Raw genomic sequence first — 17,377 nt, forward strand, 5'->3', positions numbered from 1 at the left:
AAGTGGACAGTTCAGTGGCATCAAGTACATTTATATTGTTTACAGCCATCACCACCATCCATCCACAGAACTTTTTTTCATCTTGCAAAATCGAAACTCTCTGCCTATTAAACAATACCTCTCCGTTCCTCTCTCCCCCCAACCCCTGGCAACCACCATTCTGCTTTCTGTCTCTATGAATTTGACTACTCTAGGTGCCTCATATAAGTGGAATTACACAATATTTGTTCTTTTGTGACTGGCTCTTTTCACTTAACATAATGTCCTCATGGTTCATACATGTTGTAGCATATGTCAGAATTTCTTTTTAAAGCTGAATAATATTCTGTTGTGTTTTGTTTATCCATCTATCAGTTGACACATGGGTTGCTTCTATCTTTTGGCTATTGTGAATAATGCTTCTTTGAACGTGAGTGTGCAAATATCTCTTCAAAACTCAAGACTCTTTGAGGTACATACTCAGAAATAGAATTACTAGAACTGATGGTAACTCTATTTTTAATTTTTTGAGGAACTGCCATACTGTTTTCCACAGTGACTACACCCTTTTACATTCCCGCCAGCAGTGCTCAGAGTTTGAGGAAAAGATTTTTATAGCAACCCCTTCATACTGACCTTTCAACATCAGTGTTCCACAAGACTGAGCAAGAATGCATTAGTTGCCCCATAAGTGCCACTTCCTAGAATTAACGACTTTTTAAAAAAAAGTACTTCTTGGCTTATGGCACTCCGTCTTCTCATGAAAAGTAAGCAAGAGAAGCTGCGTTTTCTCAGTGGTTTGTTGTCAAGATAGGCATTCCTCTCAGAGCTATTTGCTTGGCAGGTTCCTCACTTCCAATTGCTGTCTTGTGATATTTAAAAAGTCCGAGGTTGATCAGAGTATGTGTCTTCACTCTGGAAAGTTTTTCTTCCCACAGATTCAGTTCCCTAAAATGGACTCGGAAAGGGTCATGGTGGTTGACTTGTGATTCCAGCTTGCAGGTGTCACAGATGGTTTGGTGTCTGGTTTCTCAGTGATAGGAGCTAGAGTGACTAAATTCTAAAAACAGCATCTCTCGTTACAAGACATCAGGGCTTACACCCCAAGTCAGACAAGACGTAAATTTCCAAAACCACAAAGCTGTAGCAGCCAAATCATCTTTTTGGATGGGGCTTGCATCTGGCTCTTCCATGTCTGTAAGTTCAGTCTGCTTTACTTCTCATAGTCAAAGTCCTAATTAGGGTTGGAATGGGCCTTGAGCAAGCCCTTAGTCTCCCTAGCCTGTATAAATAGATATCTACCCTCATCTTTGATATTTTAAAAGAGAGAAAGCTCACAACTTGCAGTATATCCTGGTCTCCTGCCAGGGAGTGGTTCTGACTGTCTGACCTTAGACTGGTTTATGAAGGATTTGTACCCTTTTTTGTGATTTATATTTTCAGTTACTAAGTCTTGAGAGGAGCGGTATGAGAATCTGAAATGGATTAATCCCTGTCTCCAACTCTAGCAGCTGCCCCCTCCTCTCTTCCCCTAATCCCTCACGCCATTTGACTTATGTTTAAGGAGAGGGGAGGTGCTCAGAAGAGAAGACCCTTTCATTTCCCCCTTCATTTCAAAGTACTAACAATCCTCTCCTTTAAAAGCACTCTCGGTTTCCACGGTCCAGGCTAACTAATTCTGCATCCATTTTTCTTCAGGGGTCCACCTTCTCAGGCTTTTAACCATGATTTCAGTGCTTTTCCAAGCTCTTAACCTGACTCATTTTTATTTGGGAACCCTAGAGACTTGAGAAAGAACTGATTATCTTACTGGGAATGTGATAAGATAATCCCACCAACAGAAAAATATGAGCAGACAATTCGTAAAAGAAAAAAGATGAATTACCAGTAAATAATATTTTTCTAAAAGTTCACCATCATGATGAATCCAAGAAGTACCAATTATAAAGCAGTGAGGTGCTGCAGCTTCTGCTGTCAGATTGCTAAAGATGAAAAAAGCCTACCACCTCAGGCTTGGTGAAGGTATCAGAAAATGGACACACTCAGATCCTGCTAGTGGGAGTAGCAGTTAGTACAGCTTTCAGGGAGGACAGCGTGGCCTTTAAGATTTTACTTCCTTATTGATTTAGCAATTCTTTTCTAATACATTGTCTGAAGAGCACATGAGTATGCTTAAATATTTATTGAACGTTCAGAGTTTATAGGAAGAGGTTGGAAGAGCATTCGTTAAAAACTCAATAGTGACTATCTCTACAAGGGAAATTATGGGTAGTTTTACTTTTATCCTTTTTTTTTTAACATACTTTTTATTGGAGTATAGTTTTTTTTCTTAACATCTTTATTGGAGTATAATTGCTTACAATCGTGTGTTAGTTTCTGCGTTATAACAAAGTGAATCAGTTATACATATACATATGTCCCCATATCTCTTCCCTCTTACATCTCCCTCCCTCCCACCCTCCCTATCCCACCGCTCTAGGTGGTCACAAAGCACCAAGCTGATCTCCCTGTGCTACTCGGCTGCTTCCCACTAGCTATCTTTTTTACATTTGGTAGTGTATATATGTCCATGCCACTCTCTCACTTTGTCACAGCTTACCCTTCCCCCTCCCTGTAACCTCAAGTCCATTCTCTAGTAGGTCTGCATCTTTATTCCTGTCTTGCCCCTAGGTTCTTCTGACCATTTTTTTTTCTTTTTTTTAGATTCCATATATATGTGTTAGCATACGGTATTTGTTTTTCTCTTTCTGACTTACTTCACTCTGCATGACAGACTCTAGGTCCATCCACCTCACTACAAATAACTCAATTTCGTTTCTTTCTATGGCTGAGTAATATTCCATTGTATATATGTGCCACATCTTCTTTATCCATTCATCTGCTGATGGACACTTAGGTTGCTTCCATGTCCTGGCTATTGTAAATAGAGCTGCAGTGAACATTTTGGTACATGACTCTTTTTGACCTATGGTTTTCTCTGGGTATATGCCCAGTAGTGGGATTGCTGCATCGTATGGTAGTTCTATTTGTAGTTTTTTAAGGAACCTCCATACTGTTCTCCATAGTGACTGTATCAATTTACATTCCCACCAACAGTGCAAGAGGGTTCCCTTTTCCCCACACCCTCTCCAGCATTTATTGTTTGTAGATTTTTTGATGATGGCCATTCTGACTGGTGTGAGATGATATCTCATTGTAGTTTTGATTTGCATTTCTCTAATGATTAATGATGTTGAGTATTCTTTCATGTGTTTGTTGGCAATCTGTATATCTTCTTTGGAGAAATGTCTATTTAGGTCTTCTGCCCATTTTTGGATTGGGTTGTTCGTTTTTTATGATATTGAGCTGCATGAGCTGCTTATAAATTTTGGAGAGTAATCCTTTGTCAGTGGCTTCATTTGCAAATATTTTCTCCCATTCTGAGGGTTGTCTTTTCATCTTGTTTATGGTTTCCTTTGCTGTGCAAAAGCTTTTAAGTTTCGTTAGGTCCCATTTGTTTATTTTTGTTTTTATTTCCATTTCTCTAGGAGGTGGGTCAAAAAGGATCTTGCTGTGATTTATGTCATAGAGTGTTCTGCCTATGTTTTCCTCTAAGAGTTTGATAGTGTCTGGCCTTACATTTAGGTCTTTAATCCATTTTGAGTTTATTTTTGTGTATGGTGTTAGGGAGTGTTCTAATTTCATACTTCTACATGTACCTGTCCAGTATTCCCAGCACCACTTATTGAAGAGGCTGTCTTTTCTCCACTGTATATTCTGGCCTCCTTTATCAAAGATAAGGTGACCATATGTGCGTGGGTTTATCTCTGGGCTTTCTATCCTGTTCCATTGATCTATATTTCTGTTTTTGTGCCAGTACCATACTGTCTTGATTACTGTAGCTTTGTAGTATACTCTGAAGTCATGGAGCCTGATTCCTACAGCTCCGTTTTTCTTTCTCAAGATTGCTTTGGCTATTCAGGGTCTTTTGTGTTTCCATATAAATTGTGAAATTTTTTGTTCTAGTTCTGTAAAAAATGCCAGTGGTAGTTTGATAGGGATTGCACTGAATCTGTAGATTGCTTTGGGTACTAGAGTCATTGTCACAATGTTGATTCTTCAAATCCAAGAACATGGTATATCTCTCCATCTATTTGTATCATCTTTATTTTCTTTCATCAGTGTCTTATAATTTTCTGCATACAGGTCTTTTGTCTCCTTAGGTAGGTTTATTCCTAGATATTTTATTCTTTTTGTTGCAGTGGTAAATGGGAGTGTTTTCTTAATTTCACTTTCAGATTTTTCATCATTAGTGTATAGGAATGCTAGAGATTTCTGTGCATTAATTTTGTATCCTGCTACTTTACCACATTCATTAATTAGCTCTAGTAGTTTTCTGGTAGCATCTTTAGTATTCTCTATGTATAGTATAATGTCATCTGCAAACAGTGACAGTTTTACTTCTTCTTTTCCAATTTGTATTCCTTTTTTTTCTTTTTTCTTCTCTGATTGCTGTGGCTAAAACTTCCAAAACTATGTTGAATAATAGTGGTGAGAGTGGGCAACCTTGTCTTGTTCCTGATCTTAGTGGAAATGGTTTCAGTTTTTCACCATTGAGGACGATGTTGGCTGTGGGTTTGTCATATATGGCCTTTATTATGTTGAGGAAGGTTCCCTCTATGCCTACTTTCTGGAGGGTTTTTATCATAAATGGGTGTTGAATTTTGTCGAAAGCTTTCTCTGCATCTATTGAGATGATCATATGGTTTTTATTCTTCAATTTGTTAATATGGTGTATCACATTGATTGATTTGCGTATATTGAAGAATCCTTGCATTCCTGGGATAAACCCCACTTGATCATGGTGTATGATCCTTTTAATGTGCTGTTGGATTCTGTTTGCTAGTATTTTGTTGAGGATTTTTGCATCTATGTTCATCAGTGATATTGGCCTGTAATTTTCTTTCTTTGTGACATCTATCTGTTTTTGGTTTCAGGGTGATGGTGGCCTCGTACAATGAGTTTGGGAATGTTCCTCCCTCTGCTATATTTTGGAAGAGTTTGAGAAGGATAGGTGTTAGCTGTTCTCTAAGTGTTTGATAGAATTCGCCTGTGAAGCCATCTGGTCCTGGGCTTTTGTTGGAAGATTTTTAATCACAGTTTCAATTTCCGTGCTTGTGATTGGCCTGTTCATATTTTCTATTTCTTCCTGTGTCAGTCTCAGAAGGTTGTGCATTTCTAAGAACTTGTCCATTTCTTCCAGGTTGTCCATTTTATTGGCATAGAGTTGCTTGTAGTAATCTCTCATGATCCTTTGTATTTCTGCAGTGTCAGTTGTTACCTCTCCTTTTTCGTTTCTAATTCTATTGATTTGAGTCTTCTCCCTTTTTTTCTTGATGAGTCTGGCTAATGGCTTATCAATTTTGTTTATCTTCTCAAAGAACCAGCGTTTAGTTTTATTGATCTTTGCTATCATTTCCTTCATTTCTTTTTCATTTATTTCTGATCTGATCTTTATGATTTCTTTCCTTCTGCTAACTTTGGGGTATTTTTGTTCTTCTTTCTCTAATTGCTTTAGGTGTAAGGTTAGGTTGTTTATTTGAGATGTTTCTTGTTTCTTAAGGTAGGATTGTATTGCTATAAACTTCCCTCTTAGAACTGCTTTTGCTGCATCCCATAGGTTTTGGGTCTTCGTGTTTTCATTGTCATTTGTTTATAGGTATTTTTTGATTTCCTCTTTAATTTCTTAAGTGATCTCTTGGTTACTAAGTAGTGTATTGTTTAGCCTCCATGTGTTTGTATTTTTTACAGATTTTTTCCTGTAATTGATACCTAGTCTCATAGCATTGTGGTTGGAAAAGATACTTGATACGATTTCAATTTTCTTAAATTTACCAAGACTTGATTTGTGACCCAAGATATGATCTATCCTGGAGAATGTTCCGTGAGTACTTGAGAAGAATGTGTATTCTGTTGTTTTTGGATGGAATGTCCTATAAATATCAATTAAATCCATCTTGTTTAATGTATCATTTAAAGCTTGTGTTTCCTTATTTATTTTCATTTTGGATGGTCTGTCCATTGGTGAAAGTGGGGTGTTAAAGTCCCCAACTATGATTGTGTTACTGTCGATTTCCCCTTTTATGGCCGTTAGTATTTGCCTTATGTATCGAGGTGCTCCTATGTTGGGTGCATAAATATTTACAATTGTTATATCTTCTTCTTGGATTGATCCCTTGATCATTATGTAGTGTCCTTCTTTGTCTCTTGTAGTAGTCTTTATTTTAAAGTCTATTTTGTCTGATATGAGAATTGCTACTCCAGCTTTCTTTTGATTTCCATTTGCATGGAATATCTTTTTCCATCCCCTCACTTTCAGTCTGTATGTGTCCCTAGGTCTGAAGTGGGTCTCTTGTAGACAGCATATATATGGGTCTTGTTTTTGTATCCATCCAGCCAGTCTATGTCTTTTGGTTGGAGCATTTAATCCATTTACATTTAAGGTAATTATTGATATGTTTGTTCCTATAACCATTTTCTTAATTGTTTTGGGTTTGTTATTGTAGGTCTTTTCCTTCTCTTGTGTTTCCTGCCTAGAGAAGTTCCTTTAGCATTTGTTGTAAAGCTGGTTTGGTGGTACTGAATTCTCTTAGCTTTTGCTTGTCTGTAAAGGTTTTAATTTCTCCATAAAATCTGAATGAGATCCTAGCTGGGTAGAGTAATCTCGGTTGTAGGTTTTTCTCCTTCATCACTTTAAATATGTCCTGCCACTCCCTTCTGGCTTGCAGAGTTTCTGCTGAAAGATCAGTTGTTAACCTTATGGGGATTCCCTTGTATGTTATTTGTTGTTTTTCCCTTGCTGCTTTTAATATGTTTTCTTTGTATTTAATTTTTGATAGTTTGATTAATATGTGTCTTGGCATGTTTCTCCTTGGATTTATCCTGTATGGGACTCTCTGTAATTCCTGGACTTGATTAACTATTTCCTTTCCCATATTAGGGAAGTTTTCAACTATAATCTCTTCAAATATTTTCTCAGTCCCTTTCTTTTTCTCTTCTTCTTCTGGGACCCGTATAATTCGAATGTTGGTGCGTTTAATGTTGTCCCAGAGGTCTCTGAGACTGTTCTCAATTATTTTCATTCGTTTTTCTTTATTCTGCTCTGCAGTAGGTATTTCCACTATTTTATCTTCCAGGTCACTTATCCGTTCCTCTGCCTTAGTTATGCTGCTCTTGATCCCTTCTAGAGAATTTTTAATTTCATTTATTGTGTTGTTCATCACTGTTTGTTTGCTCTTTTGTTCTTCTAGGTCCTTGTTAAACCTTTCTTGTATTTTCTCTATTCTATTTCCAAGATTTTGGATCATCTTTACTCTCATTATTGTGAATTATTTTTCAGGTAGACTGCCTATTTCCTCTTCATTTGTTAGGTCTGGTGGGTTTTTACCTTGCTCCTTCATCTGCTGTGTGTTTTTCTGTCTTCTCATTTTGCTTAACTTACTGTGTTTGGGGTCTCCTTTTCACAGGCTGCAGGTTTGTAGTTCCCGTTGTTTTTGGTGTCTGTCCCCAGTGGCTAAGGTTGGTTCAGTGGGTTGTGTTGGCTTCCTGGTGGAGGGGACTAGTGCCTGTGTTCTGGTGGATGAGGCTGGATCTTGTCTTTCTGGTGGGCAGGTCCACATCTGGCGGTGTGTTTTGGGGTGTCTGTGGCCTTATTATGATTTTAGGCAGCCCCTCTGCTAATGGATGGGGTTGTGTTCCTGTCTTGCTAGTTGTTTGGCATAGGGTGTCCAGCACTGTAGCTTGCTGGTCGTTGAGTGGAGCTGGGTCTTGGTGTTGAGATGGAGATCTGTGGGAGATTTTTGCCATTTGATATTACGTGGAGCTGGGAGGTCTCTTGTGGACCAGTGTCCTGAACTTGGCTCTCCTACCTCAGAGGCACAGCCCTGACACCTGGCTGGAGCACCAAGAGCCTTTCATCCACACGGCTCAGAATAAAAGGGAGAAAAAAATAGAAGAAAGAAAGAAAGAGATAAAATAAAATAAAGTAAAATAAAATAAGAGGAAGTTATTAAAATAAAAAATAATTATTAAGAAAAAAATTTTTTTAAGTAAAAAAAACAAAAAACAGACATTCAGAACCCTAGGACAAATGGTGAAAGTAAAGCTATACAGACAAAATCACACACAGAAGCATACATATACACACTCACAAAAAGAGAAAAAGGGAAAAAATATATATATATCTTTGCTCCCAAAGTCCACCTCCTCAATTTGGGATGATTCGTTGTCTATTCAGGTATTCCACCGATGCAGGTACATCTAGTTGATTGTGGAGATTTAATCCGCTGCTCTTGAGGCTGCTGGGAGAGATTTCCCTGTCTCTTCTTTGTTCGCACTGCTCCCGGGTTCAGCTTTGGATTTGGCCCCGCCTCTGCATGTAGGTCACCTGAGGGCGTGTGTTCTTCGCTCAGATAGGACGGGGTTAAAGGAGCAGCTGATTCCGGGGCTCTGGCTCACTCAGGCTGGATGGAGGGAGGGGTACGGATGTGGGGCGAGCCTGCGTCGGCAGAGGCCGGCGTGACGTTGCAGCAGCCTGAGGCACCATGCGTTCTCCCGGGGAAGTTGTCCCTGGATCACGGGACCCTGGCAGTGGCGGGCTGCACAGGCTCCCAGGAGGGGAGGTGTGGATGGTGACCTGTGCTTGCACACAGCCTTCTTGGTGGCGGCAGCAGCAGCCTTAGCATCCCTTGCCTGTCTCTGGGGTCCACGCTGATAGCTGCGGCTCGTGCCTGTCTGGAGCTCCTTTAAGCGGCGCTCTGAATCCCCTCTCCTCGCGCACCAGGAAACAGAGAGGCAAGAAAAAGTCTCTTGCCTCTTAGGCAGTTTCAGACTTTTTCCCTGACTCCCTCCCGGCCAGATGTGGCACACTAGCCCCTTCAGGCTGTGTTCACGCAGCCAACCCCAGGCCTCTCCCTGCAATCTGACCAAAGCCCGAGCCTCAGCTCCCAGCCCCCGCCCACCCCGGCGGGTGAGCAGACAAGCCTCTCGGGCTGGTGAGTGCTGGTCAGCACTGATCCTCTGTGCGGGAATCTCTCCGCTTTACCTTCCGCACCCCTGTTGCTGCACTCTCCTCCGTGGCCCCGAAGCTTCCCCCCTCCGCCACCCGCAGTCTCCGCCCGCGAAGGGGTTTCCTATTGTGTGGAAACCTTTCCTCCTTCACAGCTCCCTCCCACTGGTGCATGTCCCGTCCCTATTCTTTTGTCTCTCTTTTTTCTTTTTTCTTTTGCCCTACCCAGGTACGTGGGGAGTTTCTTGCCTTTTGGGAGGTCTGAGGTCTTCTGCTAGGGTTCAGTAGGTGTTCCGTAGGAGTTTTTCCACACGTGGATGTATTTCTGATGTATTTGTGGGGAGGAAGGTGATCTCCACGTCTTACTCTTCCGCCATCTTGAAGCTCCTCCTACTTTTATCCTTTAGCTTATCTGTATTTCCCAGATTTTATACAATAAACATGTATTATTTTTACACTAAGGTAGAAAACAATTGCGGTTTGTTCTTTTCTCAGATGAGAAGCAAGCTTCGATATTCCCCACCTCGTCACCCTGTTCTCCTGGCCACTCATGTCTGGGCTGAGTTTGTACGTTGAACAACTCTCTGCATTTCCCAAAACATGTCACCTTGAGGCCACTCATTTTAGCTCCTGCCCGTGTCACTGAGGAGCCCTCCAGGTGTTCTTTCCTGCCATTAGTACCGGTTCAGAGTTCCAGTGTCATCACTAAGCAGTCCATCTTCTAAGCCGCCAGTTCGTACTTCTTGTTTTTCCCCTCACACCGGATGATTGAACTTTTAGAGGTGGACAGCACCTTTACATTTATCTTCATTTTATCAATATGAAAAGTTAGATCCAGAGATAAACAGTGATTTGCCCAAAGTGCCACATAGACTTAGTGCAGAACCCAGGTCCCCTGGCTCTCAGTACCTTTTCTTCCTCTACTAGACCACACTGCCTCCGCCTCCCAATTCACTTTATTCAAGGAATTCTGCTTATTCTGTTCTCATACCAAGGCATTTGAGTAAAATCTAGAACTTCACCTGCCTTCACTACTGTAATCTCAAGCATCTGTGGCTGGCTGACCTATCTACTCCTCTTACTAGAAAGAGATGTTAATCCTCTTTTATGGGCTAAGTACTTCAATTTATATGCACATTTACACACATTAATTCTGATAAATATGCCCATTTAATCCTAAAAGCCCTTTAAAGTAATTCCTATCCTCTGTTTACAGGTGAGAAACTGATGCTTAGAAAAGTTAGGTAACTTAACTAACTTAAACTCAGGCCCTTTGACTCTTTCATGTTGCTTATTCATTTGGGAGGATTTTGCAGACCCCAAATGAAAATGTATAGCATCACAATGAAAGATTAAATGTTTCTCAGGAGGATTAAATCATTGCAAAATATAATTTATGAGTTATTTCTGGTTTTCGTTCGTCTGTCACTCTGTATAATTGAGAATTAGTGTGTGAGTCTTTGTACATTTCAGGTATGGACTGTCCTAGAAGATATGTTTTGTTTTTGCATCCAGAGAAGCCATTTCCCATGATTCAAGTAAAATTGAAAAACTCTTTGTTCATTAGATAGCAACAAGTCTCGTCATACGTGTAGAACTTGATCAAGGTTTTGGATCGTAAAGAACACTTCCTGCATAGTTTCCTAAATTCATCGCCTCTTCTCTGCTGTTTCCCACCCCGGCATCATGATACATGGCCTCAGAGAGTTTTTATAAAAATGTGTGCGAGAGGCCAGAATTCATAAAAGGAAGGATATCAAAGCCAGACCTTGATGCACCTGGGAGGCCTCCAGGCTGTGATTTAGAGACTGTCAGCCTCCTGTACCTCCCATTACAATATTTCCCTCCTATTACAATCTGTCCTCACATTCTTCATTTACAGTGACCAAAAATGACCAGTAATAGCTTAAACTTTATCTTCTAAGAGTCTGTACACTTTAAAGCAATCAAAGCCTTAGTTAAACCAGGAGATTGAATCTATACATAAAGCTCTGGGTCCTAGTCCTAGCTAGCTCTGTGGCTTACTTGCTGTAAGATCTTAGGCAAGTTACTTCACCTCTCTGGAGCTGTTTCCTCATCTGCAAATGAGAAGGCTAATTGGATAAGATCTAAAGTTCCTTCCAGTGTTAACATATCTTTTATAACTTGACCATTGTGCATGGGACCATGTCTTTGTGAAAACACTTTCTCCTCTGGTTATGGAGCTAAGCAGACCCTGTAGGCAGCATGTGGAGGAAACGTTGAAGTCAAGTCCAGGCTCTACCATGTCCCATCTGTGACTTTGGGCAAGTCACGCATTCTCACGTTTTCTGATGTCCACTCTCAACTGTATCAGTATTCCCAAACCCAGGTTTTTTTGTGAATAATGAATGAAAATGTTTGACATTGAACTCTACAAATGCAAGTGACAACCATTGTTATAATAGCACCTGGGGGTCAGTACTGAGTAACCGACAGCCGCAAGAACGCCGGGAGTGAAAGAAACCATTTTTCCACAGGCTGCCGACGTGACTTATGCAGCGGCCCTGGACTCTCACTCCTGTTTTTCTGCCTGATGTTACTCTGACCCCTGCTCCTCCCTCCCACAGTTCTAAGATTTGAGTATTCCTATTCAAATCAGTGACCATCCAGATTATCTGTGTGAAGAGCCTGTTACTTCGAGGTTTGGTCAGAAAAGAATGTGGCAGTTTACCCCATCCCCACCCCATTCCATCTTACGATACAACACAGGTACGCACGCATGCACACACGTACCCTTTTACCCTCATGCTTTTTGCTAATGGCTAATTTAAAAAATTAGATTCTTGTTGAAGGACCTGCTTTTTTTGCCATTGATCCCCTGTTCTCCCCACCTCCCCGGTGAAGCCAAAAGGCAGAGATTTGACAGAGGACGAGAAGGAACCGGGAACTGGGGACACAGAAATTAAGCAGACACCTTCCCTGCCTTCAGGGCTGCAGGAGAAGCGAAAGCAGAGTGTTCCAGAAAGTTCCTAATGTGGCAGGGAGGGTGGAGAAAGGCTTAGAGATGATGTTTGAGTGACTAATACAAAAAGGTTAGGGGGAGGTGTCTGTATTTTACAGATGAGGAGATCTGTTTCAGGAACTGCCCCAGGGTCACACCCAGTCACTGGAGAGGCCAAGAAAAACTGCTGTATGAAAAACAAGTAATGTTGGGGCCTTTACTTTTTATCCAGTGCTTCACAAGATTGCAAATATCTGAGTGCTAAAAGTGATAGAAGATCATTACTTTTTTTTTTTTTTTTTTAAGTGAAAGAACCTTTCGGGGTGGGGGGGAATAAAACAAAAGCTAGTGTTCAGAATAATGAAAAATTAGACTTTTGGGGAAAACCATCTTACTTTTGCCAGTATGCCGAAAATTGTCCAAGGTATTTTAAACATCTTTTCTTATAATGTCATGTACAGTTCAAGATTAGTGCTGATGTTATTACACTTGTATACTTGGTTAGAACCCTGTTTTTTTTCCCCTGCTGATGAGAGGCTGCTTTCTTCCTTCCTTCCTTCCTTCAATATAAATTAGGTATAAATGAGATATGTAGCATATTGGTATTTAATTCAAAGATAGCCGCATGTTACACATTTCAAAGATGGTAAATTGGTTTCACGCATAAAAATGGCTTTTTCTGCAGTATGTTAATTGTACCAAAGCAAATTATCTTGCCAAGACGCTAAAATCCATTATTTTGTTTCATCTGTGTAGTTACAGATCACCTAAATTACAGATCACCTAAAATTTGGTTTCTATCTCTCAGTGAATATCAATTTCATCTTTGCTTATCTTGATTCCTGATAGCCTAGAAGAATACAGATTCATTAAAATGTTATACACACATACTTGAACTTTGCCATTTCTTTTTCTCAGACATTTTAATTCTAGATTTACCTTAAAGGCAGTTTATTTTTGTGATAGAGAAAACATTGTTGACAGGCCTTTAACTGGGCAAATTACAGAATTTATGTGGTCTCAGTGTCTTTGTAAGTAAAAGGAAGTATGAGCTCTTAATTCCCTTCTTTCTGTAAGAGTCTATGATTCATTATTTTGTGTCAAGTTAATGCTCTGCTTTTATTTTTTTTTAATTGCTTGAGAAACTTTATTTTAATGCTCTACTTTTAATAGGTTACAGGTAGAGAGTTGTTGATGGATTAGGCTAAAGAGTTGTCTTGGAAGGATCCTTAATGTGTCCATGTTATCACACATTAAGTTATCAGGTGTGACAAATCTGGTGGCTTCTCATGTCCTTTTGTTTTTTTAGCCAAAAGACATCAAAAGTAATCCATCTGCAGGCTTAAGTGAATTTTGTGAGATTTGACAGTTTAATAATAAGAGTATACCAGGGGTGTCACAAGCTCTCGGTTGGCAGACAATAAATGATTGTTAAAGTTAACTTAGGTGTGGTTTCATTGCTTCTCTTGGTGAGTTATAAACCATTTCTAAATGCAAGACAAAAAAAAAAAAAAGAGAGAAATTCAAAACTAAGCCCAGGAAGAGATATGAATACTCAAAGACTTATATGCATATGTTTATGGCAGCTTTATTTTTAATAGCTAAAAGCTGGAAATAACCAAATATCCGTCAGCTGATGAATGAGTCAACAAAATGTGGTCCATTCATACAGTGAAACACTACTCAGCAATAAAACAAACTACTGATGTATGCCACAACATGGAGGAATCTCAGGAACGTTATGCTAAATGAAGGACATCAGAAAAGACTACATACTATATAGGAAATGGTAGAAAAAGCAAAGCTAAGGACAGAAAGCAGATCAGTTGCTGCCAGCGTCTGGGGGTAAGAGGAAGGCGTTGACTAGAGAGGGGCACAAGGGTCCTTTTTGGGGTGATGGAAACGTTCTACCTCATTATGTCAGTGGTGCTTATGTGTACATTTGTCAAAATTCATCAAATTGTACACTTAAAATTGGTGGCTTTTATTCAGTGTAAATTATACCACAAATTTAAAAACAAACTTAGGGCAACATCTTGAATGCCTTACAAAGTGACTACTTCATTTGGGGAAATAATCATTTTTAAACTTTGAAAGCCTATTTTTAACAAGATACTAGCATTATTTGTTTTTATGCTGAATCTGTGTAAAATTTTGACCCCTAAAATGTGTTTGTATAGAAAATGGTAAATGATCGGCTTACTTGAATATCTCATTGCATTTTTGCTTTCTCTTTACTTCTCTGCCCAACCTAGAAAAACTAATCGAGGGACTCAAATCTCCTGACACTTCTCTTCTGCTCCCTGACCTCTTGCCTATGACAGATCCTTTTGGTAGCACTTCTGATGCTGTAATTGGTAAAGTCATCATCTCTGTTTCTTCAGTCATGCATGATATGTGTGTCTGTTTCAAAAATGGCAACTAACTGGTTAACAGATCCCTACTGAGTAGCCCTGCTGAGGAGCGGAAATGCCAGAAGCCTCCTGGTGTTGGAGTGATGCCTTGTGCTAACCCAGAAGCCAGGGCTGTTTAATCTCCCTTGTTATCGCCCCAAACAAAGTGTTATCTCTGCCTTTCAGCAGCACAGCACCATTATTTATTCTTGAAACACTGAGATTTCTAGAGTGAATTTCTTGTGAACGAGGAGGAATGTGGAAAAATTCACATTTCGTTACAAAAGCTTCATGAAAAAGTTGGTTTCCAGGTGGACTTTACCTTTAGCAGATTCTTCTTTAGAAGGCCTCCGTATGTGCCAAGTGTCAGTAACTGAGAAAACATTTGCCCCATGTTGAAGCCACATGAGTAGAATCCAGGGCAGGGGCTTGATCTGCTTGCTTTTACATTTTCTTGTGCTCCAGCCACAAGGCAGGCAAGACCTATAAAACGTCCGGGGCCCCTGTACTACAGGAGCACAAAGTCCTAGGACTCAGAAATGCCATGACCCTTCAGAGAGATGGGCCTCCAGCTGGGGCGTGTCACATGGTAAAGAATACCTCCAGCTACAGCATGGCCTGGGATTTGAGGTGGATTAGTGGGCTTTGCAAGGCACAGAGCATGTTTGCCCCCAAGTTTATCCCTTAAGAAAAGCACAATTACCAGAAGACATTAAGGCGCCTTTGAGCCTATGTCTTCTGACACGGAAGAGGTCTGCTTGAATAGCTCGCATTCAGCATTTATCTGTAAAATCTGAGAATCACCGAGACTAGCCACCGTGGTTAACCTTGCACGTGCCTGCTCTGTCAGTGAAGCCCAGACACTCGAAGGAGGAGAAAGAAAGCAACTTACTGTGCTTTCCATCTTACCTGAGATGGGCATTTTAGAGACCTGCAGAAGAAAGCCTTCACAGAATCATCCAAGGAACCTTCTGATTACCTTTCCCTTACCCTTTCCTCTCCTCTCTTAATGCTCTGTTACAAAAGAAAAAGCTGATGTTGCTGTTGAGAGTCTGATACCAGGACTGGAGCCCCCGGCGGCCCAGCGCCTCCCATCTCAGACGGAATCTGTGACCTCAAACCGCACAGGTCAGTCAGGAGTCTCTGGGGCTGCAGGAACTGGTCAGTTCGGGGAGCCCTCTGAGTCAGGCTTTCCACCTGCGGCAGATGGTCCTGGGCTTATTTCACAGGCTGGTTAGTTCCTCCTGGAATGGATGCTCTGCATCATTACAGCCCCAGCTCTAGATGTTGAGCGATGTGTTTCCTCACTAGAGAGTAGAGTACCTTTTTGGAGCCATGTTCTTTGTAGAGTGATCCCTGGGCTTTCTTTGGTTTCAGTCTGTCTTTACTGAAGATTTTTGTCACTGGTGGCGGGTTCCCTCTACTTCCTTAATTAAAGAACTCTGCTGAGTTGTAAGGATGCCCTTAACTCCTCCTGGGTACTGAGCAGTCTTTCGGATCTAACAATGTCAGTGATGTCCATGGGGGCTCGTGTTATGTATGTTAACATTCTATTCCCAGCACAAACCTTTAATCACATCTAGGTGATTTGCTATTAAATTGTAGGCAAAGTTGAAATCTTCCCTGGATCCATTCCTTAACTACAATTCCTTAAATACAGATTTGATAACCTTCATTTTTATTGAGTCCATAATTACCTTGATAAAAGTGTCCACTTTGCTCACTTGGAACAGAAACAATTAGAAGTCTAGGAAATATGAGAATAAACTCATCCAGGTTAAAAAAAAAATTGACACAGAAGACAATATGGTTCTTTTTCCTTGTGCCTACTTGGCTGTTTTCTCCTAGAAAACTCTCCCAGAAAACAATTTATGTGTTGAAATACTTGAACTCTGAATTTAATCTTCCTTCTGTTCCTTAACTAAAAGCAAAATCATGTGTTCAAAGGAGCAATTCAAATTTAAAGAATACTAATAAGAGACAAGATCATTCTATTTTGAATGGGGATTGGGTTGAGTTCTAAAAAAGTACTGCCTAATCATGCCATATTCTGCTAATAATAAGCCAGGGACAACCCCCTTCTTGTCAGCTTGGATACCTCATCTTAATAGCATCTTTTTTCAATGAATGTTTAGGGAAAGTTTAAGTGAAACTCTTTAGGTACAAAGTCCTTTTTCCCAAATGGCATTTACTGAGAACTGAGTTGCCAAAGTTTTATTGGCATCCAAACCATTTACTTGCTTAACCATCAACCTCTGAGCAAAAAAATTCTTCCATATTTACATATATCTGTTAAGAGACGTTTAGAAATACACGTTTCTATAGATGAAAATCCAGAGTGCTTAACGGGTTTCTTTTGGTTTTCTTTCTCCTGCCTTGGCTTGTATGGATAATGTATTGGGTTGGCCAAAAAGTTCGTTCGGGTTTGTGTATGCGCGTACAGAAAACCCGCACGAACTTTTTGGCCAACCCAATAAATGCAGTAACTTAAAGGCTAAGACCTAACCTCGTGATATTGTTGTGTGTGCCATTTAATGCCATCACTGACCTGGGATGCTGTTAATCTGGACTCAGATTCTCTCACTGGGGAAGATTCCCTGATTGATTGCTCTCTGCTTTCTAACCCTACTACTGACCTTCTGGAAGAATTTGCCCCCATAGCGATCTCTGCTCCCGCCCATAAAGGTAAATGCTTTCCTCTTCTTGGGCCCACATGTATCCCTAGAGGAGAAGAACTGAGCAACTCCTGAGAATTTTCCTTGACAAAAGTCTTTGCTAGTGAAGTTTTTTAACCACCTCCTTAAGCGGAAAACTTGAGTTTGTACTCTTAGCCCCTGTGTTAAAGTTCCTCTCAGTAAGAATATTTAATAAGGCTGGGACAACAGACTGTGGAGATGTTGCTTTCTGGCAGTCACCTGGAATGCAGATATTCCATGCTTTCTATTAAAGACAGAGCTACATACCTTTGCAGTCAGCTCAGGGAGATGGTTGAGTTGA

General features: G+C 40.4%; 1 protein-coding gene across 14 annotated transcripts in view; it reads left to right on the plus strand.

Annotated features, from left to right (window-relative positions):
• The window catches only part of AAK1 (AP2 associated kinase 1), a 176,351-nt gene that overhangs the window by 141,715 nt on the left and 17,259 nt on the right, over positions 1 to 17,377 (plus strand). For 4 of the 14 annotated variants that reach the window (XM_057557742.1, XM_057557754.1, XM_007189784.3 and 1 more), the window contains exons 18-20: positions 14,243 to 14,344; positions 15,407 to 15,508; positions 16,955 to 17,065. The exons of 4 other annotated variants lie outside the window; for them this stretch is intronic. In XM_057557742.1, the coding sequence (XP_057413725.1) occupies positions 14,243 to 14,344; positions 15,407 to 15,508; positions 16,955 to 17,065 (315 nt within the window). The remainder of the gene's footprint in view (positions 1 to 14,242; positions 14,345 to 15,406; positions 15,509 to 16,954; positions 17,066 to 17,377) is intronic. 6 more of the 14 variants (XM_057557743.1, XM_057557746.1, XM_057557745.1 and 3 more) reach the window with 4 other exon arrangements.

The sequence above is a fragment of the Balaenoptera acutorostrata genome, chromosome 12 (genome assembly GCF_949987535.1).
Source record: "Balaenoptera acutorostrata chromosome 12, mBalAcu1.1, whole genome shotgun sequence".
In the NCBI taxonomy this organism is placed as follows: domain Eukaryota; kingdom Metazoa; phylum Chordata; class Mammalia; order Artiodactyla; family Balaenopteridae; genus Balaenoptera; species Balaenoptera acutorostrata.